The 26,674-nt window shown below is 39.3% G+C and overlaps 1 protein-coding gene and 1 long non-coding RNA gene across 2 annotated transcripts in view; one reads left to right on the top strand and one right to left on the bottom strand.

Annotated features, from left to right (window-relative positions):
• The window catches only part of GYPC (glycophorin C (Gerbich blood group)), a 28,151-nt gene extending 13,741 nt beyond the window's left edge, over nt 1–14,410 (bottom strand). The window contains exon 1 of the mRNA XM_010199735.2: nt 14,208–14,410. Within this exon, the coding sequence (XP_010198037.1) occupies nt 14,208–14,241 (34 nt within the window). The 5' untranslated portion in view covers nt 14,242–14,410. The remainder of the gene's footprint in view (nt 1–14,207) is intronic.
• On the top strand, nt 1,162–22,833 carry LOC133626351 (uncharacterized). Its single transcript, XR_009819449.1, has 3 exons — nt 1,162–1,524; nt 19,160–19,279; nt 21,266–22,833. It is a non-coding gene; the product is annotated as an uncharacterized LOC133626351 (long non-coding RNA).
• Nucleotides 22,834–26,674: the final 3,841 nt, after the last annotated feature.

Here is a 26,674-nt window from a genome sequence, read left to right as displayed (position 1 = left end):
AGCAAGGCACTGTTCCAACACAGAAAGTGAAATACCAAGTGGTAAACACAGAAGGTGGGATTTGCAAAAGCTTTCTCTGTTAAACTGCTTCAGGTCCCTTAGAAGTTGGTGGCTGATTTCCCAGGCATTCCAACTGCTCAGTTGACCCAATAGTGAAAACTTTTAAAAACTATTTTATGAATGTTAGAAACATGATAGAACCAAGGATTCACTGTGAAAATCATCTTATATAGCCCCTGTCTGTCCTCTCTGTTTTCCAGCTTCACAGTTTAATTCACCAGTTGATGCTGCCTAACAGGATACAAAAAAAAAATCTGCTTTCTCAGCAGTCATGAAAAAGCCTGCAAATTTCTCAAAACACTTTCATAACATACCCAAACTATTTACCATTGCCTCCAGAGAAGCCTGCCTTGGAACAGTATCATAAGGTCAAGTTATTCCACTGAAACACTTTATAGTGTAAGAGAATAAAAAAAAAAGAAGGAAAAATGAAGAAACCAACAACACTAGCACAGCCGTGGAAAATATGAAGTCATAAGTAGAGTTCAGCCAGAGCAGACTCCCATTAAACTTTGCTTAAGAGCCAAGTTCCAGCCTGAGAGATGTGTGAGATGCAGTTTATTTCAGGGTGACCTGTGCTGTACTTCATGTCAGGGCAAAGCTTGGACAGAACACTGTATCTTTTACAAGCCATAGTGGAATGAAGCTCACATCCCTTTTGCTTTTTTTTATTTTTTTGGTTCCATCTGCATAGATGAAATAGAAAACTGAAAGAAGTGAATGAAATAGTGCATTTGTCAAATTAATTCCTTCTTCCACAAGACCTGAACACTTGCATTTCTAAATCCACTTAGTTACTTTCATGAGATGTGGTAGACTTTTCCCATGCCTGGCTCTGCCACCCCAGTAAGAGTTAAACACATTGGCAGAAGCTCTAAGGCTTGTCTTTCTAATGTCTTTGCTCTTGGGAGTCCCTTTAGGAATCAGTCAGCAAAAAGTGTTGACTAGAATATACACATACTTTATAAAGTGAAGACATACACAGCAGTCCAGTTTTACATCCTTAAAACCTTCCAGTGAACATTTTTTGTCTGAAAAGGAGGAGCCCTGCTGAATAAGGAGGGAAGAAGGAGTGGCAGAGTCTTTCCTGATCCTGCTTGCATTCCAAGACAGGGGCTAGCTATGTAGGCACCCTTGTGCTGCTGAGTTGCATGGACAGCTTCAGGCAACAGCTTTTATCATGTCTAGGGCCAGGTTCAGCTGCAAAGCTGGCTGTTAAAGGGGACAAAATGATAAAGCCATGGCTTCATGCACTTCTGCATGGCTTCTGGAGGCACTTTAGGAACAAAGCAGAGGAATGCCTTGCTCCCTGACATGAACTGTGCTCCCAAGGTTGAATTCCTTCAACTAGCAATTAAAAGAGCTCATGCAAGAAGAGGGAAGAGTGGAGGTAAAGCTCATTTCTGCCAAGCCCCGAATCTGGATAGAAGCAAGAGGTTAAAGTATTTCGTATGAAAAACTCTGGTAAGTGCAAAAGCTTTTATACCCCAGGGAAACTCTTTAAACACTGGAATACGAACTCTGGCTCAAGAATTTCCCATGCCTTAGATCCCTAGGTGGTTGCCCTGTGCTTGAACTCTCCATTAGGCATCTGCTACTGTCTCTAACAGGGAAAATGGACCATCAGCTCCATGATTATTATAGCACTTTTACATGCAGAACTGAAGATGTGTTGAATCCTGGCTAGGCGAAACACTCGGCACCATCAGGATCAAACCTACTAAATCAATCACTTGTTGTGGATATTATAGCACATGGAAAGAAGTGGCAGTGTCCGTGGGAATGAAAGTCTTTTTTTCTTAATACTGGTGTAACCTAACAGCCAGTTGGTGAGGGTCAAAGGGATACACACAGGCAGCTCTGTTAATGTCACACTATTGTATCATTGTGCAATGGCAGGGAAACAAATGATGGGAAAAATTGGAACCAAATTCCATGAGCTAGAAGATGAATTGGAAATATCCTAGTAAGGCCAGAGAATGGGAAAGATAGATATATGTGACCTGGGAATCTGGGGAGGCAATCTAACCCTCAGCCACAGTTGGCATGCCATGGCTTTGTGCCTGTCAAGGGACTGATTTGGTATTTCGTGTCCCCTTACCCAGGATTATGTTCAGTGTTGGGGAGAAGCATTCTCTAAGGGATATGGATGCTCACGCCTACAGACAACAAGTTGTTACCTTAATGTGCCAAATAGTGACAAGTAAAATCAATTGCAAAGCTGGACACTCACATTTATCAAGTTTCCCTGGCAGACTTCCCACAGAAAGCCCCAAGTCCTGGACTTTGCTGTGTGCTGCAGGCAGCAGGGCATGACTTGGGGAGGCTTCTTCCCTTAGAGAGCCTCTACTCAGGTGTGAACCGTGAATGAAATCACTTAGGTGGAAAATTGCATGTGCTAGATGTTTCAGTTTCCAAGCCAATTCATTCAATGAGGAAAACACACCCCTCTCTTCTGGAATGAATCACACACACAATCTTTAATTACAGGGCATGAGCTTCCCTCCCTCCTCCTTCCCCTGCCCTGCCCCCTGCCCCCATGACTGCTACAATTTCATATGTGACAAATATAGCCACCCAGACCTCCAAAGGGAGTAGCTTGTATTTATCCTTATGGCCACCCACAGCATCTGCCAGACTCTACAAGGTTCTGGGGCTGGCTGCACCGCGTTTTAAAGAGAGGGAGATTAACTCAGTTAGTTGGTACTCAGGTCACTTAAATGCAGCACAGTGGAAGCAGCAATGTGGAAGTCATGCTCCCATCTGGTCTGCTATTAGCCTCTGGAGAAAACAGGACACAGGATATGCTTCCTGTCTGGGAAAGGCTTGTAGCAGCCTGGGAGAGAATGCACAACCTTTTCCTTAAAGGAAGTACGAGTCATAAAGAGGAGTAGGGGGAAAAAGTCCAGGCTGCATTTTATCTTAAAAACAGTGTCATGCAGTCGTACCTCCTCTCACTTTCCCCTCCGTGTTTAAAGCTGATCCTTTATTTAGCAATAACACATTTTAAACAGTTTCATCCATCTCTGCCACCCCATTGTTGCTCCAGTCAGTCGTGAACCTTCTGACACAAGTTAGATGCTGTTGAAATGAGAGATTTCATTCATCACAAGCAATGGAAATCAGAGGAGGTACCCCAAGAGAAGAAGGGCTTGGCTCATGCTGTTTCCAGCTCACAAATGGTTATGTCCCCAGGACACAGAGATTAAGCATCTCACATTGGAGGAGGAAGAAGAGTCTTTGTCTGAGAGTTGCAGATTTTAACGGATTCCAGAAGGGAAATCTTTTACCGAGGAGCAACAGCAAAGTTCAGAGAAATGCAAAAGCATTTATCTCCCCACTCACATTCCTGCCTGCCAAAAGCGGAAAGAGTGATTTACCCTTTCCTGGTACAAGGAGTCCTTATGGATCATTAATCCACAGGGGAATGAGCTCAGGAGCCAGAGATATCTTTTCTAACGTGCAAGGTCCTTGAATCAGCAGGAAGTATTCTTATTTATGAGGATAAAGGATCAGGTTATCTTATTTTTTCCCCACTACCTCCTTCTTTCAATAGTGGTTCCTACAAGAACTCTAATTAATACTGATATATAATTTTGCCTTCATTAAAATCTGTTGTGATAGTAGGTAAGGCTACTATAAGCTAAATCAAGGCACCTGAAGTAGAGTAATATTAAAAAGTGAAGATCCCAAATCAGCAAATTCTGATCTGAAGTCCAAGGAAATCAATGTGAACAATCTTAAGTTCCAGGATACAAATATCTCAGCACCACTGATTTCATCAATGCAATGACAAAGTGCAATGAGTGCATCTCCTGGAAATTGCAGGAACCTGAAGGAGACAGAAATGGTCAACTATATGTTTACATGGACTTCAGGTGATGAAGCTTTCTGTCTGCCACTAGAGTAGAACAGAAAGCATGCACTAAAAGTTATAATAGGAAAGGGGTCAGATCTGGTGGACACTTCTTGTTATCATGTTCTCATTTCTTTAGGAGCAATAATAATAAAAATAGGCTCATTTTGTCTGACTTTGACTCTCTAAAACCACTTGAAGATATTTCCACAATACTTCAGTTGCTAAGGGATAAACATTAAAGACTGCTTGTATCTAGTCACGATCCACAGACATTTACAAAATGACATCAGTCTGTAGCTGATAGCATTTTATACTCTTTACCTTGGGAAAAAAATGTGTATCAGAGAAATGCATTTCCATATTCAAATCTCCCAAGGAGCACTCACTCCCATGATCAAATTGGCCAGGTTCCATTTATGTCTGGTAAACTCACATGCTCATTGCTGTAAAGTACTTAGAACAGAAACATGTCTGAAAGAGAAAACTCAGAACTTGCTGGCGTCCATGGGTTTGATGCTCTCCTGTGTGTGTCTGTGTGCATGCAGCATCTTTTATTTTTGTCAACTGTTGCACCATAGAGTTAGGTCTTGACAATTTTGAAATGTATGACAATTAGAACAACCATGTTTACAGGCTTTACCACCTGCTACTTCATTTCTTCCATGGTGCTTAAATGTTCAGGAATGTGGCTTTGAAATGCACTACCTTTAATGCACTTAAAAACTCTGCTGGATTTCCAGCTTGCTTTGATCTCCACAGTCTAGAGACTATCTTTGAGAATATAAATAAATATGTTTAGGGGAAAAATATTTTCAAGGAGAAAGCCCTAAAGTCCTTCCAACTTGATATACTTTGCCAATAGACATCATACCTAAGCTTGTTTTGTGTATTTTATCTTTATGCTTCAGGAGGCCTAATTCTGCCCAGAATGAGCAACTTGATGAGGTAACTTGGGAAGATGGATGTGGTCAGTGCCCGTTATTATGACCACTGAAGTGGCAAAAAATTATTTGGTTATTTTTGTTTAGAAAAGATGTAGCAAGAGAGATGATTTCTGCCCTGAGGAATTTACAGACTAAACAAAGAAAAAAGGATACATTTAGGTAATGGAGAAGATTGTGTTTTGTTAAAAAGGAATGGGAAGAATGTGAGAGGAAAGATGGTAAGAACTTGCTATTAATCATGACTGGAGAGCTGGAAACAAAGGAAAGACCTGGCTAACTCAGGATATGAGTAAACCAGCTTATTTCTGGGACTGTAAACCACCACGTTTTCCATCTCTCACCACATAAAGCCACCATGCATCACTGTGATTTTTCTTTTTTTTTTTTTTTTTCTGAAAATAATCAAGGGTCCTGACACTAACTGTTGCTTTAACTCTATGTATGGAGGAGAAGACACCTTTCAGTGGGAGACAGGTAAATGCCAAAGCCAACCATCAAAGTTTCAAAAGGATTGGTCCCTTTTCGTTAGGTGGGCACAGGCCGTACAAGAAGAACTGACAAAGCACACTTGTCTTTCCTGACCTGGTCTTCTTGGCCATGCTTATGTTAGCAGAAACCATTCACTTTGCCCTTCCTTGTGACTGGAACAGGTATAGCATGAATAATAGGAAAAGCAACTGCGTGTGCAGAGCACACTGAGAGGTTTTGAAAAAGAATGAGAAAACCATGACTTCCCTTTTTCTCAAAGCAAAGGGGAAGTTGGAATGGAAATATGGCTCTCAATGGCAGTTTTGTTTCCCGGTCTGCTCTGCTCAATACCTGGGTTTTCTGTAGAGATTGTAGTCTAATCCTGTGTATATCCCCATGTTTCCACTGAGGGCTTAATTGCCATTAGTAACTCATAGTATAGGCTTTGAAACAAAAAGTCCCAGTGAGTTCAGTGAGGGGAAAACTGGATTTCTATGCAAGAGTCCAAAAATCAAAGCCAATTGATGTGATTATGGAAATTCAAGAGAGGCAGACAATAAAAAACTCTCCCAATCATGTGATCCATGATGTAAAAACCATCTCTTAGGTTGTAAATAAAAATTCCCATGTGATGACGGGAAAGATCTGGAAAGTGAAAGTGTTGTTTCATAGCAAGCTGTGAAGGTGAGAGAGCAAAGTAAAAGCAATGGCAAAGAAGGAGGGAGGTGGAAGAGGGGGCAACTCCTAAAGGAAATAAGGTCTCAGCCCAAAGGACTGCAGGGGAAGACTTATGTCATCCTTGCCTATGCTTTTCTTCCTTCCCACTGCCAGAACTGTGGAAATTCTTTGAAAGACGGGAGGAAATGGCATTTAAAAAATAGGACCAGTGTATCTCTCCTGTGTTGAGATATGAGCACTTACCTGTGGACTGAGAAAGGGACAGAAAAGAAGGCTTAGGAAGTACAGAGGATATCTAAACTAGACAACTTGAGAAAGCAGGTATGAGAGAGGGGTACTGACAGAGACTGATATGCTCTCTGAGAGCATCCTCGCATCATAGATACATCAAGAATTTAATTTCCTGCTCTCTGTATTGGATAAGACAGAGACTGTGCTCATGACATTTGAATGAACCATCAATAGTTAGAAGAACAGCCTCTGTTAGCTCAGAAGTGCTGGTTATTAAAGCCTCAGGAAATAATAAACTCTATGAAAATGTAATTTCATAATAAATTGGTAATTTTCTAGCCCTAATACATGCTAAGAAAACCTTGAAAGCAGAATTCAACAATATACCCATATAGATCTCAGAAGACAAATGAAACAGTGTCATTTTAAACATATTTCAGAATTCTTTAAAATAGACACAAGTTTCCTGAATTCTTGTATGACCCCATTTTTACGGTAACTCTTCACAATCCTCTAGAAATATTTTTTCGCTCTACTCACTCATATATATAACTTTTTAATCACCTATGGTTAAGTGACTTGCAAGCTATTTGTTTTACCTGTGGATTATTTGGTTTAACCAAAGCTGGTCATCAAGAGCTGCTTTTTTATCTCTTGTTAAGTGACTGAAATTTTTGAAACATTCAATTAGCAGATGAGAAAAATTTTGCTTTTATCTTAGGAAGAATACTTTTTCAATGTAAAAAGCTTATTTTCATTGTTTACAGAGAACAAATTTGCTTACACCAAAGGGTCAGGTTAACCTGGAGTAACAATTCTGTGGAAATTCTTTCAGTATAAATTACTTTTCCTATAATTGTTTGAGGTGGCCACAGAATAGAAAAAAAATGATTGGACCGATTCTTGAATAAATATTTTATTTATGGGGTGGGCAATTATTCTTTAAAGAATATATTTTATTTCAGTATGAATATACTAAAATGATCCATTTTTCTAGAAAAGTATCCTGAAAATTCAACTACCAAATTTTCGCAGCACAGATGAGATGCTAGAGGATGACAAAACTGACCAAATCTCCTGGCTGCCTGAGGTGTAAATTTGTACCATTCACCACCTGAAAAAGAACTCAGAGGTGGCCTTTCCTAAACTGGGTTCTCCTCTTGTAAATAGCTTGGTACATATGGAACATCTACTTCCTCCTTGTTTCTTAAGTCATTATCTTTCCTTTTCTCTGGACCTTTGCTTTTACAAGGGTCCTGCAATATTCTTCAAGATAGATGCATGCAAATACCGTAGATGCTTAAATTCAAAACCTGGAGTGATTCAGTGTCTATACCATGGTGAGCTGCTAGGCTCTGGCTTTATAATGTAATCAGCAGACACCTGAGTCTGGCTTCTGCAAGTGAGTTTGCATAACAACATTTCACTAATGTTTTACTCTATCATATTAAAAGGATATTTTGTTATAGGGAGACCAAATCATCTTTATTGCTTTCTTGATATGGAATTTATGCCTCTGATAAGCCTTTGAAAACCTAGTCATTTTTTCTGCTACTTTTGAAGGTATCTATCATACAAAAAGGGAAGCATGAGCTTCTGGGTATTGGTCTATGAACAGAAGTGTAATCAGGGAAATAAAACTCTCCATACCCTGAAGTCTGACTACTGAATATCTATGTAAGTAGTGAAAAGAGTGGTGTGTTTACCTGTGTATGCCTGTGTATATGTATGCATGCAGATACATCGCATTTTATATGTACACTCTATGTTTCTATATATGTACATCTATTAAAAAGTTCGAATTTTCTAGGTTTGATGTTACTGTTGTTTCTGTTTGGAAATTTAAGAACCTACACATATGTAAAGATGTGATATCTGGTTCTGCATTGCTGTGACCTTGTCACACTTACACTTTATAATGTGGTCCGTCTCATAAAACTACATATTTTAGACATACAGTCCACAGTAGAAGAGGCATTTATCACTCATGATAACATGGAGCTCTCAGGGTGTGTTCAAAAGCCCCTCTGCAATTTACTGATAAAAAGCTTAATTCCATTTCAGGGCTTATCTGAAGAAGAAAGAGGTAGACCCTCATGAAATAACTGAATTATTTTTTGAGATCAAAAAGAGAGGGAGATGGAACAAAGAAAAAAAAATCTCTTAAAAACTTCAATGCAGTAGAATGAGTTTAACCTGTTGAGATTTTAAGTGAAGTTTTCTGCTTCATCAGGAAGAACCCTGTAGTGAAACATATGTCAGAAGAGAAGAAGATATGAGAAACTGTCCTCCTTTGCAGATGAGAAGATTAATTAAGAAGAAAATCACTTAGCCAGATGTCTCATTGGTGAAACTACATGTGCAAAGTATATCTGCAATGAGGGAGCAGCATAGCACAGCCCATGCGCTTGATTTCCATACTAACATTGAAGAGACAGTACTCAAGTGTGAATTAGATCATGCTGACTCTTGGAGAAACAGATGAGCACATATCTTCGTTTGCCTACAAATTATGAGCAGCATGTCTGCTGTTATAACATCACAGTATTGTTACTTAATGCAGTTGAATTATGGGTCACAAATAAATTATCCAGAGAAGATAGTCTTTTTTACCATTTCTGTTCATAAATTTTTGGCAAACCAAACCTGATTTCTCCAAGTGCCACTTTTCTTCACTTACCAAGTAGTTTTTCAGAATGCTTAGCAGCTGGTGAATTTTTCGTCAACTCGTTAGTAGGGTAACACTGTCAAACTCATTTGACTTAGGTACTTAAGTCTTTCTGAAGTAAAACACAGTCTGTCTGCTGTCCAAATACTTGCCCAGATAAGATGTTCATGTATTCTTGTCACAGAGGCATCTGGATGTCCCCTTTCTTCATGCATTTCCTATCACAACTTTGATATGAAGCCCCCCTCAAAAGTAGACAAAACTCCTACTAGTGCCTAACATCACGTTTAAAAGTTTTCTGATCTTTCTGCAGGAAAAAAAGAAGCCAGTTGTTAAATAACTTCTGAGTTATATTTTTTTCCTAAGGATGCATTACAAAATTAGAGAGTGGGAAGCAAAGAGCTGTTGCCCCAATGGATCTATGGGAATCAATACTAACTCCTACCTCCTTGGCTGCTGTAAATGCTTTTCCACATCCAAAAGCTGCCTCTCCAGCAGTGGCCCTGGAAAGCAGTCATTTCTCTCCTACCTGTAATCTGTCCTCTCTCTGTAGTCTACCAGCCTTTTGAAGAAAGGCTGTCTGTACAACACCTAGTACAGTCAGATCCCTCTGTTGGCTTGAATTTTTCTGTGCTATAGGAATACTAATCCCTCCCCAACAATAGAGACAGGCACTCCACAGAGCAGACACACAAACAGAGTTTAATTAGAGAATGCAGTCCCAAAAGCCTGTTTTACAAAAGGCTTTGCTGATTGGACTGACTCATTTGAACAGTGATGGATACAGAGTATATTCCACAAGAGCCTAGAAAGAAAGGTGCAGCAATATCAGCAATGAAATGGCAGACACTGTGCAATTCTGTAATACTAATAGGCTTAATCACATAACTAGTCATAATCTGAATCTTTAACATCTGCTGTGTAAATCATTGGCTTTTTATTTTATTTTTTACCCCTCACATTGTGTGGGGGTTTTTTAATGGTTCGAGGTTTTTATTTGTTTGTTTTATTTTGTTTTGGATGATGGTTTTTTTGTTTGTGGTTTTTTTTTTTTTGTGAAAAGCAGTGCCCAGAAATCTTGAGAACTATGTGTTTTAAACAAGCAGGCTCCTATTTGAGTGGACGTTTTCCTCATTTCCTTCAGTTTAGCAGTTTGCCAACACTTTTTCTGTTAATTACTGAAATTTTAGCTCCATTCTGAGCCTTTGAATTTGCTGACTTTCATATCAACATCACAGGCAATGAGGGTGCTGGGGAGAGCTCTGGGGTATAAAGCCAATTTTTCCAATTCATATGCAACCTGTTTACATAAATGCTTGTGGGACACATTTTGAGACTTCTGTATGAAAAACTGAGAGGTTATTACAATATATAGGTTTCCTTGCTTGTAAATGTTCACAGGTTTACCAGTGAAGACCAAAATTTTCATAATCAATAGTCTCCATTTTTGTTTCGTAGTTACTGTCACAGACAAGCGGTTCTGTTGATTAAGGGCAATGAAATCAAATCTATTGCCCAGGCAGTGAATAACATCATTAAAAGTCTATGGGGATCATTTACAGCTTTTCACAGGCCCCATGTAAAAGGTAAGTGGTATTGCTCTAGTAAAATATATCTCCCAATGAGTTATAGATAGGACAAGGCTTTTCTCAGCACCAGACTCGCCGCTCACAGTTGTAAGTCACTTTGGCTTTATCAGGGGCCACCTTTGCCAAGCTCTCAGCCTCTATGCAGGGGGCAGCCCACACATACATGCCAGAAGCCCTAGCTATCACTGCAGCAAGTGAAGAAGCTGGGCAGGATGGAGCTGAGACCTCCTGCTCATGGGACAGAAGCAGCATCAAGGTCTGCTGCTCCTGAGCAGGGCAGGGCTTACACCTGGTCTGCTGCTGAACTACATCTGTCAATGCAGATAGAAAGCATACAGCTCACAAGGCCTGCTTTGCTTCACCCTCTTTCTGCAGCTGCGCCATGGCCTAAGGTCCAATCTGGCCTCCTGGTTTCCTTTTGGGCCAATTCCTCTGCAAAGCACAGAGCACACTGCATCCCTACCTATTCAGAAGAAAGATATTATCTGCTGGTAGGGGATGAGGAAGAGAAGCCTCCAAAAACTGCTCACCTTAACCACTGATTCCTCTGACAGCTGGCATTTGGAGTATAAGAAACCCTACATAAAACAGAATGATAATACAGGTTAAATTCTCCAAAGTGCAGAGCATCTTCTCCAATGGCATGAACACCTTTGGCCCCCAAAGATGGCTTTGGTAGGTCACTGTTTCCCCAGACTGAACCTTTGACTGGGTGACATTTATTTGTGCAAATCTTTCATCTCATTTGAGCTGTCCCATTGCTTCGGAACTGAGTCACTGCAGTGTAAAAGGAAGAGGGCAAAAAGCTGCAGGCTGAACAGAGGTCACCAAACCCGTGAAAATCCTCAGGTTTTGTAATAAGTCAGGCAGCCACTGCCCATACATCTGAGTGGAGATGGGAGGAAGCAAATACATCACCAAAAGTTGATGACTTTAAAACTGATGCATTTGAAAGTCAGGAAGATCACATTCCTGCAGTCAGGCTAGATCTTTTTTATAATCAAAAGAAGAAGTAAAAAAAGAAGAAACTGGAGATATATTCACAGCAAAACATTGTATTGAACCCCAGCCAATGAAATTTGAGCCCAATGCCATTTTTGGCATTGGTCTCAGACTTCTTTACTTAGCTATTCCATTTTATTCCAACCATATACAAATGCCCATTAACAATGAATGATGGACTAAACATACACATTCTGCCTAACAGCAGCAGACTGAATTACTGGCTCCTTTCCCCCTCTGTTGAGTATACAGAGAGCCTACTCAGAGTGATGGGATATCTGAGCTGTTCATGGGAAGTGCCAGAGGTTGGTGTGGTAATTGTGTATAGAGGCAGAATACATTTGCAAGATTCACAGAGTTGAACAATTTGAATCTGAAACAGTAGTCTGTTCTCACCTGAATTGCCAGGATTATACTGTACTTATAGAATGAATAAAAATTCCTTATCATCTGTGAGCAAATACAAGGAGATAAACAAAGAACGTGAGTGATTAAGTAACTTAACATTGTTCAGTTTCCATCAGCAGGCAGCCACTCTGTGGTTTCACCTGAAGGTACTCAGCAAAGAATTAACATGTTCAGTATAGTCAAAGATTTTCGATGATTCTTTATGCACTTTCACACCCATTTCAAAGATTTTCACTATGGTCATGAAGCATATTTGTTTTCCCAATTACTCTGTCTCTCTGGCAAACATTTGCCCTCCGTGCTGTGCAGTGCTTGTCAACATACTGATCTTTCAATATAATGTTTCTTGCAGAATTGTTGGAATTTTACTAGGAAATAAGACCCTGTTCTCCAAGACTTACCTCCAAAATCTCAACCATTATAAAAGCAATGCACCAAGCTTGCATTATATGGGAATATAGTACTATCAGACTTCCCTCTAATTTAATTTTGTTTCTAATCTGTAAATTTGATCTTCATGATTTAAAAGAGCAAACAGACTGAAACAAAATGCAGGAATATCCTGTCTGAAATAGTAAGGGAAATTACGATGGCAAATAAAAATGGTCACTATTTTTCAGTTGTAAGCCATTGATTTTCACTGGGAATCATATGATCTTGAAATGATTAAAGCTGAGAATTCCTGCCTAGATTTGGGAGAAAAAAATAAGAGAACCTGATGCATCAGCCTTTTTTCATTATGAACAGACAAAAGGCCCCACGGGATACTGACTCCACATCTAGATCCATTCTACTGCCTTCTATGAGGTCCTCTGACAAGCTGGGTCTGTCAGAGAAGTGATTTGTAATGTATTCAGGACAGTAGAGCTGCTCCTGGACTTGTCACCTGGCCAAGCCTGTCACTAAAGATACAAGATTGGGTCTACACTCTTGTTGACATTGTACAATGAGCAAAATGCACCTCAATGACTCATGACCACCTTCCTGCACACAGTTGGAGAACTTCAAGGGCAGCAATTTACTCAAGCTATTCCAAACCCAAACTCTCAGAATCCTGAATTAGCCTGCATGTTTCTTTCTTGTCAATAATAGTAAACAAGCTGCAATCGAAACAACACCAAAAAAGCTATAATATTCTAAATTGATTAATAAAATAGAATATAAAGATATCATCTGATCATTCTTGTTGGTTAGAACTTGCAAAACGGACTAAAGGGTAAATAGAAATTGCTGGTTGAGATTCCAGAGGTGCTGCTCACTGTAGTATTTCTGCTGGATCAGCCTGCTTCATTCAAAGCTTGGGAAACATCATCAGTGTCAACATCCATACAGAACAAATATTCCTACAGCAATCTCTGGATCAAATCCTGAATTGAAGGCAGCTCTCCGTAGAGCTGTCTGTACTTTCTGCCTTCATTATTGATATCACGGTATGATAAACAATTCTGTTATTGGCAGAATATTAAAAATAACACAAAACTGCTGACTTGAATTAAAACTGGAAAGATTATACTAAAGCCATAAAAGAGATAAGGAGCTATTGCAGCCCAAAACCTCAGTTTTCCCACTGACTTTTCTCAGTTTATCAGATTAGAATCAATCCCCTTCCCCTCTGCTTTCTTTTTAATACTGTCCCAAAATGAATGCTATCATGCTGCAGCTGAGCCTCTGTCTGGGCTCACTTGACTTGTCTGGGCCGAATTCTGTCTTTTCAAACTTACTGAACTATTTCAGACTTACACGATAAGAAGGCTTCCCCTCCCATACCTTCTCTTGCTGAGAAACTAATTTGCTTGTCCTTAACCCCATGTTTCTAAATTTCCAGAAGCAGAAACGCATTGTGGCTTTAAATATAGACTGTCAGTTTGTGGCTTGCGTCTCATATTACACACAGACAGCTTAAGACTCTAAACACAAGTTGGGCAGCACCATTAATATCTTAGAAAAGCGTCAGTATGCTTTTGAAATGCTATATATTTTCATTCGTGAAGGTGAGGGGAAGGAAAAACATTCAAATGAAACTTTTCTAAGCCAGGGCTTAGGCGGAAATGTTACTAACTTTGCTCGGTCCTTTTCAGGAGCGAGTTTGCAGAGGCTGTTTCAGTTCTTCACACACATGCGCGCGCAGAAAAACAAAGAATAAAAAAGGAAAACAGTTTCAATGCAACTTTTTTTCTTCAGCATTAGTCTCAGGCATTTTCTTTGTATGAAATGCATTAGACAATCTTTTTCTTAAGTAACACACTGATAAATCCACTCTTATTGTAAGGCGGGGTGGGGGGGGGAATAAGCATACTCACGTGGTTGAGATGTCGTATTGTTTTGGTAACTCATAATTTACGCCTTTGAAAATGCCTTATTTGTGTTGACAGTCTCTCTTCCCTGCTCAGAACCGACGGCGGGATTGAACAGAACAGCTGGAAGAGCCCAGGAAAATGCTCCTCTTGTTCAGGCTCTCCTTGCCTGGCTCCTGACCCCTTTACAACTGGAAAAGGAAACAGCACATGTGTCATTCTCTTTCGCCTGTGTAGCTCACATGAGCGGGGAGGGGCACCCATTTGCAGATAGCAGTTAACTGTATTCAAGTTCTGCAAGTTAGATGTGTTCCACCCCTTTGCTTTTACTATCCAGCAACTAGTGGAAAGAAAATGCTCTTTTCATTCTTAGCCAAATCTAGGTGCAACTATTAGGTTCATTTTCCAAACCCCTACCCACCACTGTTGATATATTTTTTTTAAGTGAAAGCTTACTGCTAACTCCCTTCCTGAAATGCCTATCATCTGTGAGTGAGATTGAAAGTAAGGTTTTCAATTTTCATTGCCCAGCAGCATCCTTAACACTCACAATCTAACTGATTCTACCCTTTTAATGCTTGAAAATTGAGAATGACATTTACTAGGTCAGAGTAGTTACATCAGTACACAGCATGGATCTACACTGTTCTCAGAACAAGGAGGAATGTGTGGCTGTGGTGCAGGTAACTGGCTTTGACACAGGCTTCTTATGACACTTTGTGCAAGGCATTTAATCTCTGCCTCAGTTTGCCTTCTGTAGGGTAAAGATGACTCACCTGATTTTTTCCCAGTCTTGGTATATTTATTTTAGTATGCAGGCAGGTGTTTATAAATAGGATATATTTATGAGTCTGCATAGCTTGATTTACTTGTACTTTGTAGCAAGTTTTTCAGTTTGGACTAGGCTATCAGTTCCCTTGTTTATATTGCTACCATTTAAAGCTATCTGTTTGGCTATCTGCATGCTAAACTGCAATGGTATGCAGTTGTAAGTATGAATACAAAGACAGTTTGCAGTTGACATTGGCTAGGAATTCCAGGTCATACCAAAATATGAGTAATTTATAATGCATGTGTCTTGAACACTAAGAAGAGTGGACAAAGTTTCCATTTTCCTGGTCTCTGTGAGTCAGGATAAATTGACTGCCCATGACAGCAAAAACACAGTAACCATCGGAATGGAAGGGGAAAAAAAAAAAAAAAGAGTCATGAAATTCAGGCTGAGACTCATCCTGTTTTGCCAAACTGTCACAGGATGTTTCTGTGAAATCATCTCAGTGACCTCCTGCAAGAAATAAATGCTGCAACTTGGTTCACAGTGTTTATTTAATGGTTATAGGATGGAAACAACACTGACTTTTTTTACATGCCAAAGACAAATAACAGCTTGTTTGTGAGCATGGATACAGTAAATGACTTTGGGTCAGCATTTTCCATACTTTGGGTTTGTAGAGTGTGCTGGAACATTTAGTGATAGAGCAAAGTAAGGCACAGAACAAAGAGAGAAAAATAATAGCAAAAACTCCTGACATTGCTCCACTGGCTTCAATTCTATAGCATGACATTTACACCAGATAGCTTCTCTAGGAAAATACTGATGACCATGTTATCTACTACCTCTTTTTCTATATTTGAAGCACAATGTGGACAAGTAAAATTGTGGCTTTCTGTCCCACAGCATGAGAATTATTGTCACGCAAAATTATAACATTTAAATCTTTCATCATCCTGATCTCTGGGATATTTCAGAACTACTGTCAAGAAAGGTCTTCTCAGCCACTGCAACTGAACAAGGACAGAAGTACTGATACCTTTATTATGTTAGTGCCAGTGGTCTAAACCCTCCATAAGAGCTTTGTGGTGGATTGCTCAAAATGGGCAAGTGGGCTGCCCTAAACTGAACTCACTTAGCTCCTAGTGCTTAATCCCATTGTTTCTGTACAACCCTTACTCCGTCTGTCTTTGCTGTTCTCATTGCAATCGCTAGGAGAGTTATACCCAACTTTATGTAAGAGGGTTCTGGCAAAATCAAACCCATAAAGGAAAATCCTCTTTAACACCTAGATATCCTCACTTTCCTTAAGGCTTCTTTGCTTATTGAATAGACTGAGATTCCCAGGAAACCACAGAGCCATTTCTCGAGACTGTTGCTTACCTTCAAACAGGCCATTACAGAGACCCTCCCTGACCTTTCCCACATCGTTAGTGGGAAATATGTGAGGCTGAAAAGGGAAACAAGCATGACAGATTCATGCAGCTCAACAAGCTTCTGGAGGGGCCTGAGACTGGGGCACAAAACAAAGAGCAGCACAGTGTTCTCTGCCTGCCCCAGCCCTCAGCTGACTGCCCCTGGGGGACAGAAGTCACCAAAGAAACTCAGAGCGAGGAATGAGGCTGGAGTGGTGCTGGGGAAAAGATATGATTAATCGTTTATTTCCATCTTGTCTGAGTGCTCTCCCAAACTTTAAATACAGCAGTTACTTCTGGAAGAAAAGACAAAAGACTGAAGACAACAGAAGGCTAGCTGAAAGCAAATTTAATCTGGGGGCTGTGGCATTTGTCTAGGATCCACCAGATAATGCAGGTGTGCTGGGAAGTGTGTGTGTCAGTTGCATGGCTTTCATCAGACAGTTGTTTGATCTTCTGGGGGTACCATGTTAACATTAACTTAACAGAAGAACTACTGGTTTCCTGCCTTGGTGAATAATTTTGTATCTCCAACCTTTAAATACTCAGAGCATTTTTCTGAGCAAGGAAACCAGAATTCCCTTTTTTGTCTCAGTAGTGTTTTCAGATGTGACAGTCCTTTCAGGTCCAAGAAGCTAACTCTGAAGTGGGACCTCTTTTTGCCTCTGATACTGCAACTTATCCTACTCCTCCCAAGAACAGCTATGTAATGAATTCATAGTCAGGCCCACACAGTTGTTCTCTTTGATACTATCTTGCTCCAAGATAAATGATATTTCACAGTCATTCAAACTTGGCAAGCCAATGCTGTATGCTGCATCTGTTGTTCCGAACAGGAAGGGAGGGTTTAGGCTGTACTCGAAGGAAAATAAATAAATAAACCAAAGGGAAAAGTCTCTCTTCAGGAAGTTATGCCTTAAAACAACAGGACATCAGACTAGAAATCCTTGTCTTTGCTAGATTTTCATGACAAAATGTATGCAAAATCTGTAATCTCAGCCTGTGAAAACTGTGGCAAGATTGAAAGAGTCTGAGTATAAAACTGTCCACAGTCCTTTGTTGTTCTGAAAGAGGCTGACTGGAAAACTGTCAGGAATATCCTTTGTTGTTCATCCTATGCATCCTCCCAGCCTCAGAGAGGTGTTTGGATCTACTACCTGGACCTCTGAGGAGACAATGTAGCAAGTGCCTGTTGCCTGGTTTTAAGTTCAAGATGAAGCTCATGCCCATAATGATTGCCACATTTGCCTAAGCCAGTGGTTTCTCCCACCAGGCTGCCTGCTGTGGTCACCTCTCCAGCTGGCATGAGAGATGGTGTTGGCTTTCTCCTCTCTGCTGCTGGCTACACACTTCAAACTGTCTTAAACAAGCCAGGCTGGTGAGCTATGCATGGCTCAAATGGATCCCAAACAGAAGCGAGGCTGAATCCTGAAGGAGGGAAAGCATTTGGTTCTGGGTAATCTGTGAAATACTGTTTTCTACTGATTAAATTCCTCTCCATCTCTGCAAAGAATAGTCTATTTATTACCTTGTGGAGTATGACTTCAGTCCACTTGTTTCCTTCCCCTTTCCCATTTATTTTTATACCAAGAGAATGGGGATTACTGACCACTGTCTACCCATCCCCTGTGTGGGCCAACTCAGGTCTGATGCAATGTCATGAAGAAAAAAATCTTTGTGTCCATGTAAAAGAGATCTAAATAGACTTAGATGGAGACCTAAGATTGTCTATGATGCTCTTGTAACTTGCATTTTCTGTCGTGCCTGTGCAGTCATTGACTGTAAGTGCTTGGGAAGCTTGGGAAGTCCTTAGGGCACAGAGCAGGAATTTTCTGTTTGTGGTCATAACTATAATTGTTACTGAACAAGTTCTTCACCCTCAAGTAAAGCAAAAAGAGAAGTATTTACTCTGGAGATAAGAGATCAACCCTCCTTCCTACTTTCTATCTCAGGCATACATCTTTATGATTGCCACTCCTTTGACCTACTTCAGTCTTTGGAAAGCAGTGTATCCCCCGCTTTGCCTTATCTCACAATTATTTGCAGTTAAAGGATGTAGTAGGCTTGTTTATGTTTAAAATGTCTCCACTTAGGCTTTTTGAGGCAAGTTCTTTTCCATCTGTTTCTGTAAAGTATCTGTGAAGAGAACTTCCTGTGTTGCTACAAAGCAAATCCTTCTCAAAACATGCCATCACTCTGCAAAATGGAAGTATAAGAAGACTCTACATCTTCTCTACAGCCCTGTGCTTGGTTTTCCATGAACTGTGGTTGATTTAATGACACCACAGAGGGAAATGGATAAGATCAAGAGCTCAGTAGACAAAGTGGTGCAGATTCTCTGTGACTATGTTATCATGTCAAAAGATCAGACAGAATGCCTTAGAGACACTGATTCCTAGCTTCGCTCCAATCTAATACCTGACACTGCTGAAAAGCAGATCATCTGCACGTACTCTAGACCAGCCAGCAGCATGCTGGCATGTGGGGTGGGGAATCATACTATTGGCATACTATGACTTCAAGAACTCCAAGAGCAGGGTTTGGCACATGTATTTCTCAGAAAAAAGAACTATGAAAAATAAACCTAAGTTAATCATGCTGAACTTTAAGACAGAAAGGAAGATGTGCTTGCACAAAACAGAATTAAAAATGAAAAGTCATAATTCCTAAGGGAACTGGTATAGTTAGACCTCCAGTTTGACTGAAAATGACCGTTCTTGGTGACATAGTTGGAACTATATAATGATTTCAATAAGTTGTTTTTTTTCCAGGTTACTATATAAGTCCAAAATTGACAGAAAATTGAAAATCAAGAGTCCTGGTGCCTACGGAGCCTGATGTATTTTGTTACCTACATGTTAAATTATGCTTCCACTGCTAGTTAAATACAGGTAACAGTCTTCTCAATGGTCTGTAATATGGACTGTCCTTCTGTAACATAACTATTGGCTAGACTCAGCTCAAGCTCTCTGGAAAGTTGGATCCTAAGCTCTGCCATACTTTAGCAAAGGCTTCAACCTCTTTTCTACCCTTTCTAATCTGGATGGATCAGACATGGATGAGGCACATCCAAAGTTGAGGTTTTTCTAATCACAGTGTGGGTTGGACTCGATGATCTTTTGAGATCCCTTCCAACCCTTAAGATTCTGTGATTCTGTGAATGATATTTCCTGAAGTATAATGACACTGAGGTATTTTGTTGTCATTTTTAGCTTGCCTACACTATCCTTTCTGGTGAAAAAGGCATCACATTAAGACTGCTTTCTTCTATAATCACAAAAGCAAAAGGCTTTTGCATCTCTGCCACAACTGGCAGTCTCTATGCAGGATTGCAGGCTAAACTTGCTGAAAGGTACTTATCCTACCAAATTAATGCTGTTCTGATAATTTTTACAAGTGCACTTTATAGTGATTGTCCTGGATATCTTCCTTATCATATTGATGTTGTAACAGTCTTCAGTTATCAGACTGCTTTCCATGGCCTTGGATCAATTATAAAATCAGAGATACTTCAGTGAAGAGTTTTTCAGTGTTTCAACCCACTATCTCAGCACAAAGCTGGCATGTGATAAAGGCATAGTTACACTGAATGAAACTACAGCACCACGAGGACACATGTGATGACCCCGAGACCCTGTCACTTCACATTCTATTATTGCTTTAAAAATAACTCCACAAAATTCCTAGCCCAAGGGAGACTTGAACTTCATTTCTGAGTCATGTGATTTTGTTTTTACTTCAAAACAACCTTAGATTCTTCTAGTTTTTATTTTCATTCCAAAACTTGTCAGAGTAATCATGAAGATGCTTGCGTTTACTGCCTTGTTCAAATTGCTTCCTTTGTTAAGTGATTAATTAAATAACTAAAAGATGTAGTCAGCAATCCTGATAGAGTTCATTAGAACTGCACCAATAACTCAGCACTACAGTGTGAAGGAAGGGTTTAAGAGCAATTAGCACAGATCTGGGTCCTCTCAAACTCCTTCAGGATGTATTCTCCTCTGATCCCTGACTGTAGTGTTTGCAAATCCTTAGGCTCTTGGAGATCATTCCTAAAGTGGCAAGCAGCTACCATATCCTTCATTCAGGGTATCCCTTGGGACTACCAAGATGAAGTCTGGGAGCTCCCAAAACATTCAATACTTTTATACTGGTACTTTCATGGATTTTTTTTTTTGGTTGTTGGTGGTTGGTAGGTTGTTTTAAATCTTATCCTAAACAATTCCTAAATCAATGGCCATAGAATCCAGGGAGCTCTGGCTAAAATCTTGGTGTAAAACACATGTGTCTTCTCAGTGTATTCATGTGACTGGTTTTACTAACACCCTGCAGAGAGTTCCTCCCATTGCTTTCAAAAGACTATTCTCAAGAATTATGCAGAGGTGAAATTGACTGTTAAAACAGAGCTCCAGGAAGGATTCTCAAAGCCAAATTCAAACATTAGACATGTGATTCCCCACTGTCTTTTATGAGACACAAGTGGGTGACTTATTTTTCCTTTAAGTTTTAAAGGAAATTCACACACCTCTGCTTAATGACTAATTTATAGTTCTCTAAAATAGTAAAATATTCATCTTGCTGAAGTCCCTAAGCCACTGATAATAAGTTTGTTAACAGGCCTTGTACAGAGAGTAAAGCTCCTGAAGTGCAACTAAATGCACTTGATGTGGCTATCCTTGATGTCCACTTCCCCTGAGTTCAGCTAAAATAGAACATGGTCTTAAAAACATCTAGTTTGCTATTCCTTCTATTTGTGCTAAGTAAGTTTTTATTTTTAAAAAAATGGATATAGTTGTCTGCTCTGATGGGAGTGAAAATTAATAATGATCTATTCTAATAATAAATTGCACGCTGATGATTTTTTTTTTTTACTGCAGCAAAGGCAATTCAGCTGTATCTGATTGGCACTGCTTCAAGATTTTTGACATTCAGCAGGACAAGAATATGCAGCTGCAAAAAGCAAAACAAAGCAAAAACTCTCAAGCTGCACATGCTAGAATGGCAACAAGCCCAACTGCAACAGTTTACCAGACTCACTCAGCTAATCAGATACTGGGACACACAACGAATGCTTTTGCTGACTAAATTATACAATGAGATTGTTTTGTTTTAATGCAAAGTCCAAATGTTTCACTCTGCATACAATGTCACACACTTCCATGAAACTTATTTTAATTACATGCATGAATGCGGTCAAAAATTTCAGTTGCCAATACTGTAACACTCCTGCAGATCTACTTTTTATCATCCCTGTGCTCCTGTAGGATACAGTAGCCATTAAGCTGCAGCAGAAGGATTGCTTTCTGAAAGAGTATGTACTGATTACTTCTTTATTGTAGTGAGCTTTAAGCAAATATTACTGATATATACACACTTCACTATCAAATCTGCAGTGCTTTATTTGGAAATATTTTGCTTTCTTATTAAATCAAAGAGCTGTCCAGGAAGTTATAAGTCAGGACAATAAACAGAAATACAGGAAAAGTATCTGATTAATCTAAACATATTTTCTCTACTAGGTAGATTAATATGAATTTTGGCTCAAGAGGTCAGGCTGAAAGGATATGATAGTGAAAGCTCATGAATGGAATTGGTTTAGGTCAGGAAGTTTTGGGAAACATCTTAGTTCAGAAATCTCTAGGATCACTGGATTGTGGTTTTGTTTGTTTTTTTTTTCCCTCAAACACTGAAATAAGAGCTGGAGCAATTCTGTGTAGCACCAGTGCTACACTGCTGATTTGTCTCTGTGAACTCAAACACATATTAGGAAAGCACTGAAGAATGTCCTTATGGTTACCTTGATTTAAGAAAATACAAAGCCTGCTTTTAATTTTAAGCACATGCTTAGGTCTCTTTCCAGGTTGAAAAAGTGCTTACAGATTTTCCTGGTTACTGAAGGCCTTCTATAAATATTCATATATGGACACTTCCTCTTCCACATCATACAAATTAAGTTTTCTAATTATACTCAGATTCTACGATGAGGCAGTCTATTGAAGAACTTTTTAAAGATAAGAAGTGAGTGTGATTCTATGTGACTTCAGTGATTGAGATATTAGTCACATAATCTGTTCTAGTCTTCTGCATCCCCTCTGGAATCAAAGGAAGAGATAAAGGTTTCTAGAAGGTTATTTATTCTGTGCCTAAAATTAGGTACACTGAACTACATAATGTCTAATAATTTTGTCTCCCCCCTAAGGAAAAAAAACCCAATAACACTCGTCTTTGCTGAGATCCAGACATAAAGAGTGTTAAAACATTTCTAGGGTTATTTAAATTTGCTTTTTCTATTCTCCTATCATTTCATACTCCTTACAGAGGCCATTCCTTTTGTACTTGATAAATACCAATGGACAAAGTCCCTGCCTTTGCCATATAAAAGTGCTGCAATATTTTGGCATAGTGGGCAATCAAATCCTTATTTACTAAGTGTAACTGATTATATGCACCACGTAGCATGAATAAACATTCTGTGTCAATTAAAACTCTTTATCAATATTGCATCGTTTGGAATTTCACTTGCCATAGTCTTCTGGTTTTTTTTAGTTTTTTTTTAATTTTACCTTAAATAAAGAATTGTCAGGTATCCTCTGAAATGTCCTGCTGTGGCTAATTCCTCCCCCACAGCAGCACAGGAGAATGGGGGATGGGGGTTCTAGTCAGTTCATCACACATTGTTTCTTCTGCTCCTTCTTTATCAGAGGGAGGATTCCTCACACACTTCCCTTGCCTCAGACTGGGGTTTCTCCCTCAGGAAACAGTTCTCCACAAACATTACCAATGTGAGTCCTTCTACAGACTGTAGTTCTTTGTGAACTTCTCCAGCATGGGTCCCTTCCATGGGTGCAGCCCTTCAGAAATAAACTGCTCCAGCTTGGGTTCCTCACAGAGTCACAAGTCCTGAGAGCAAACCTGCTCCAGCCTGGGCTTCTCTCTCCACAGGTTCCCAGGTCCTACCAGGAACCTGCTCCAATGTGACCTTTCCACAGAAGCACAGCCACTTCCTTCAGGCATCCTCCTGCTCCACTGTGAGGTTGTCCCCAGGCTGCAGGTGGATCTCTTGCTCCCCTGTGGTCTCCATGGCTGCAGGGTCAGGGTCTCATCACGGGCTGCAACACAGGCTGCAGGGAAATCTGCTCTGGGCCTGCAGCACCTCCTTCTCTCTTTCTTCACTGACCTTGGTGTCTGCAGAGTCATTGCTCCCACATATTCTCCTTCCTCCTCTGCTGCAGTTTCTGATTTCGTCTCGTCTTGCCCATCTTAAATGTGACCACGGAGGCACTACCAGCATTGCTGATGATGTTAGCTACGGCCAGTGGTGGGTCCATCTGGGAACCAGCTGTCATTAGCTCCACCAGATACAGGGCAAGGTTCTAGAAGCTTCTTATAACAGCCTCCACTGTTAGCCCCCCCGCTACCAAAGTCTTGCCACTCAAATGTAACACACATGCTTACATCTTAAATAAATTTAAATAAAGTGGTCTTGTTGCATATTATCCATAATTTCATAAAAGCTGTAATTGCTTGAAAAGTACGGTAATTAGAGCCAAATAAATTTTGATTTATTTTGTTTCTTTTACAGTTGATTAATTTTTTTTTACATTAATTCCAATTCTGACCTTTCTCTGAAAGCATCTGCTGGTTTGTAGTCATTGTAGTCCTTGCTAGTATTCGCATCATTGAGAATGCTTTCTCCCAGCTTTAATACATTCAAAAATTTATTTAGCAATGTTGTAACAGTATCATGTTAATAGATATTTTGAATCCAACTTTAGTATGTTTTTGATAGTCAGATGGAGATATACAGGTTCTAAAAAAAGAACAGATTTATATTTTTTCAAATTAAGCAGTTAACTTCTACGGAAAAAAATAGTAATTGCAAATACTTAATAAGTTATCCCTCTTTTTATCATATATCAGCTTTAAGACCATGTTCTTTCAATTTTAGAACTAGGAATAATGACTACAAATTCACTGGTTACATTAAATAGTACTTTTTGGTTTTTTTCTGTAGTACCTTCAAAGTTATAGAATTTTGCTGTAAGTGATAGCCTAAAATAATCAGTCTTTCAACTGTAGGATCACACATTTGATATCTGCATGAATATAGCTGTGTACTTTTTGTAGGTGCAGAAATAAAGGAGAGAAAGAGGAGTTGAAATATATCTAGGTGATTTGGACCCAATTTGCATATAAATGATCTATCTTAGAGTAACTCAGCTAAAGTATAAAATGAAAAATAAATTGGTAGTGTCTTGCTGGTATCTGATCTCACTGGCCATAATATCCAGATATTGTCTATATATAAAGTCATTGTGGTTCACAGTGGATGATAATGTTTTGTGTTCCTAAGGTATTCAAAATATGCAATTCACCTGAAAAAAAATCAGGAACACATCCACAAAATACCAGTTTTTCTTCTTATGTTACCATACACTTCTTTTGCTGCTAATCTTGACCTGTTAATCTTCCCATCTAAATTCTAAATGACTAATGATCCAAGCACAACTGCCCTGCTGTCAGTCCAGCCCAGACAGGAAATGCATTAGCAGCTGCATCCAGTTAACTGTACCTCATAATAAATTAGCTGTATGTATGTATGAGCAATCTAACTCTGTTGCTATCTCATCAGTAAACATTTTTATGTTGTCTACTCAAGTCAGCATTGACTTAATCAGTGCAATGGCAAATCGAATGACCATGGGCAATACCCAGACATTAATTCTACTAACTTTTTTGGGGTTTTTTTAAGTATTTATTCTTATAGTTGTCTTTTAATAGTATCAGGTCAATGTCTTTCAAGTTTTGGAAGCTGTGTGGGGAGATTCTGATAAACCTATATTATGATATAGGTTTGTCATAACAGCAGAAGAAAGACTGAATATTTCTAGTAATTCTCCATACTCTGCTAATGAGCTGGTATTGCAAAATTGGAGTTTTCTCTCAGAGAGCTAAAAATTCTTTGTATTCTTTAGAGGAACAGAAGATCACCTACAATGTCCTGACAGAAAAGATTGGAAAAGTTGAGGTTTTGATCACTGGGGAAAAAAAGGATGTAAAAGCATCCTGCACTGCAAATATTATCAAGAAATAGAAACACGTCTATAATATTAGATATTAGATATTAGATATTAAGGGCTTTTCTTCATTTAGAAGTCACATTAATTTAACGTAAATCAGGTATAAATTTTATGCCATTTTCATGACAAAAGTGAAAATGTGGACAAATCTGTCAGACTAAAAATTATACCAACATAGTTTCTCCTTGTGAAACACACACAAACAGAACGAGAATTCACTTCATGTTCATTTTATTCTTAACCATCGTCTTTTGCCACAGACATTGAGATCTTGACTTTTTTACCACTTGGCTCTGCTGATAAGTTATCTTCCACAGGGGTTGTGGCGTAGTGCTGTGCTAGAGCTCTTTGTGGACAGTGAGATCACTGATTTCATGCTCCCAGGGTGAAAAGTCCCTAGAACCACTCTGAGTTTCTGAGTAGTCACATTGGCCCCTAATTTATTTAGATTTTTCCTTGCTTTTTCACTATTAGCCATCTCTAAAATTCCCTTCCAATCCCTGCCATTCTATGATTCTATGATCTGTTGTGAATGATGTATTTGTCATTGCGAGTGCAGCATGTTTCATATACAGAACTTATTTTGGTTCATGTTTGGACTTCTCCTGTGCCACATCACTTCTCTGATATGACATTCCTGTGGGAACTCACTTTGTATGAGAAAATATGACCCTTCCATGGAGAAATGGCGGTTACCTGTTGAAGCAGAGAAGGAGGATTACATCTCACGCATGTTAAGTTGCCTTTTGGTGTCATATATATATATATATATATATATATATGGTGACTTTTGCCTCCTTACATAGACTGTCTGAATTCCCTGGGAAGGTCATTTGACTGCTTGAAACTAAAAGTTTGTTTTCACTTCTAAAAAAATCTCATCAACTGCAGATCTTTGTAAAAAACCCGAGATGAAAAAACAATTGTTGACTTCATCTCTTCTGGAAAGTGTGGTAGCTTGACCTAATTTTTTTGTTCCTGTCAACTTTTTGGAAAATAAGAAATTGCTTCATGAAGGAGCTTTTTCTATTCCATTTTAAAAGCTTGAAAGGTAGATATCTTTAAGTATATTTGGTTTATGATTCATAAAGGCCAAGGCCTTGCTGCGGAAATTAATTTGTTTAGCTTATTAGAAAAAAGATCAAAATGTAATATAATTATTGCTCTCAAGTATCTCCATGGGAAGGAAAAAATCAGGCATCAAAA

The sequence above is a fragment of the Colius striatus genome, chromosome 11, assembly GCF_028858725.1.
Source record: "Colius striatus isolate bColStr4 chromosome 11, bColStr4.1.hap1, whole genome shotgun sequence".
NCBI classification, from domain to species: Eukaryota; Metazoa; Chordata; class Aves; order Coliiformes; family Coliidae; genus Colius; species Colius striatus.
Note: the sequence above shows the minus strand (reverse complement) of the source record. Positions and strands in the feature narration are given on the sequence as shown.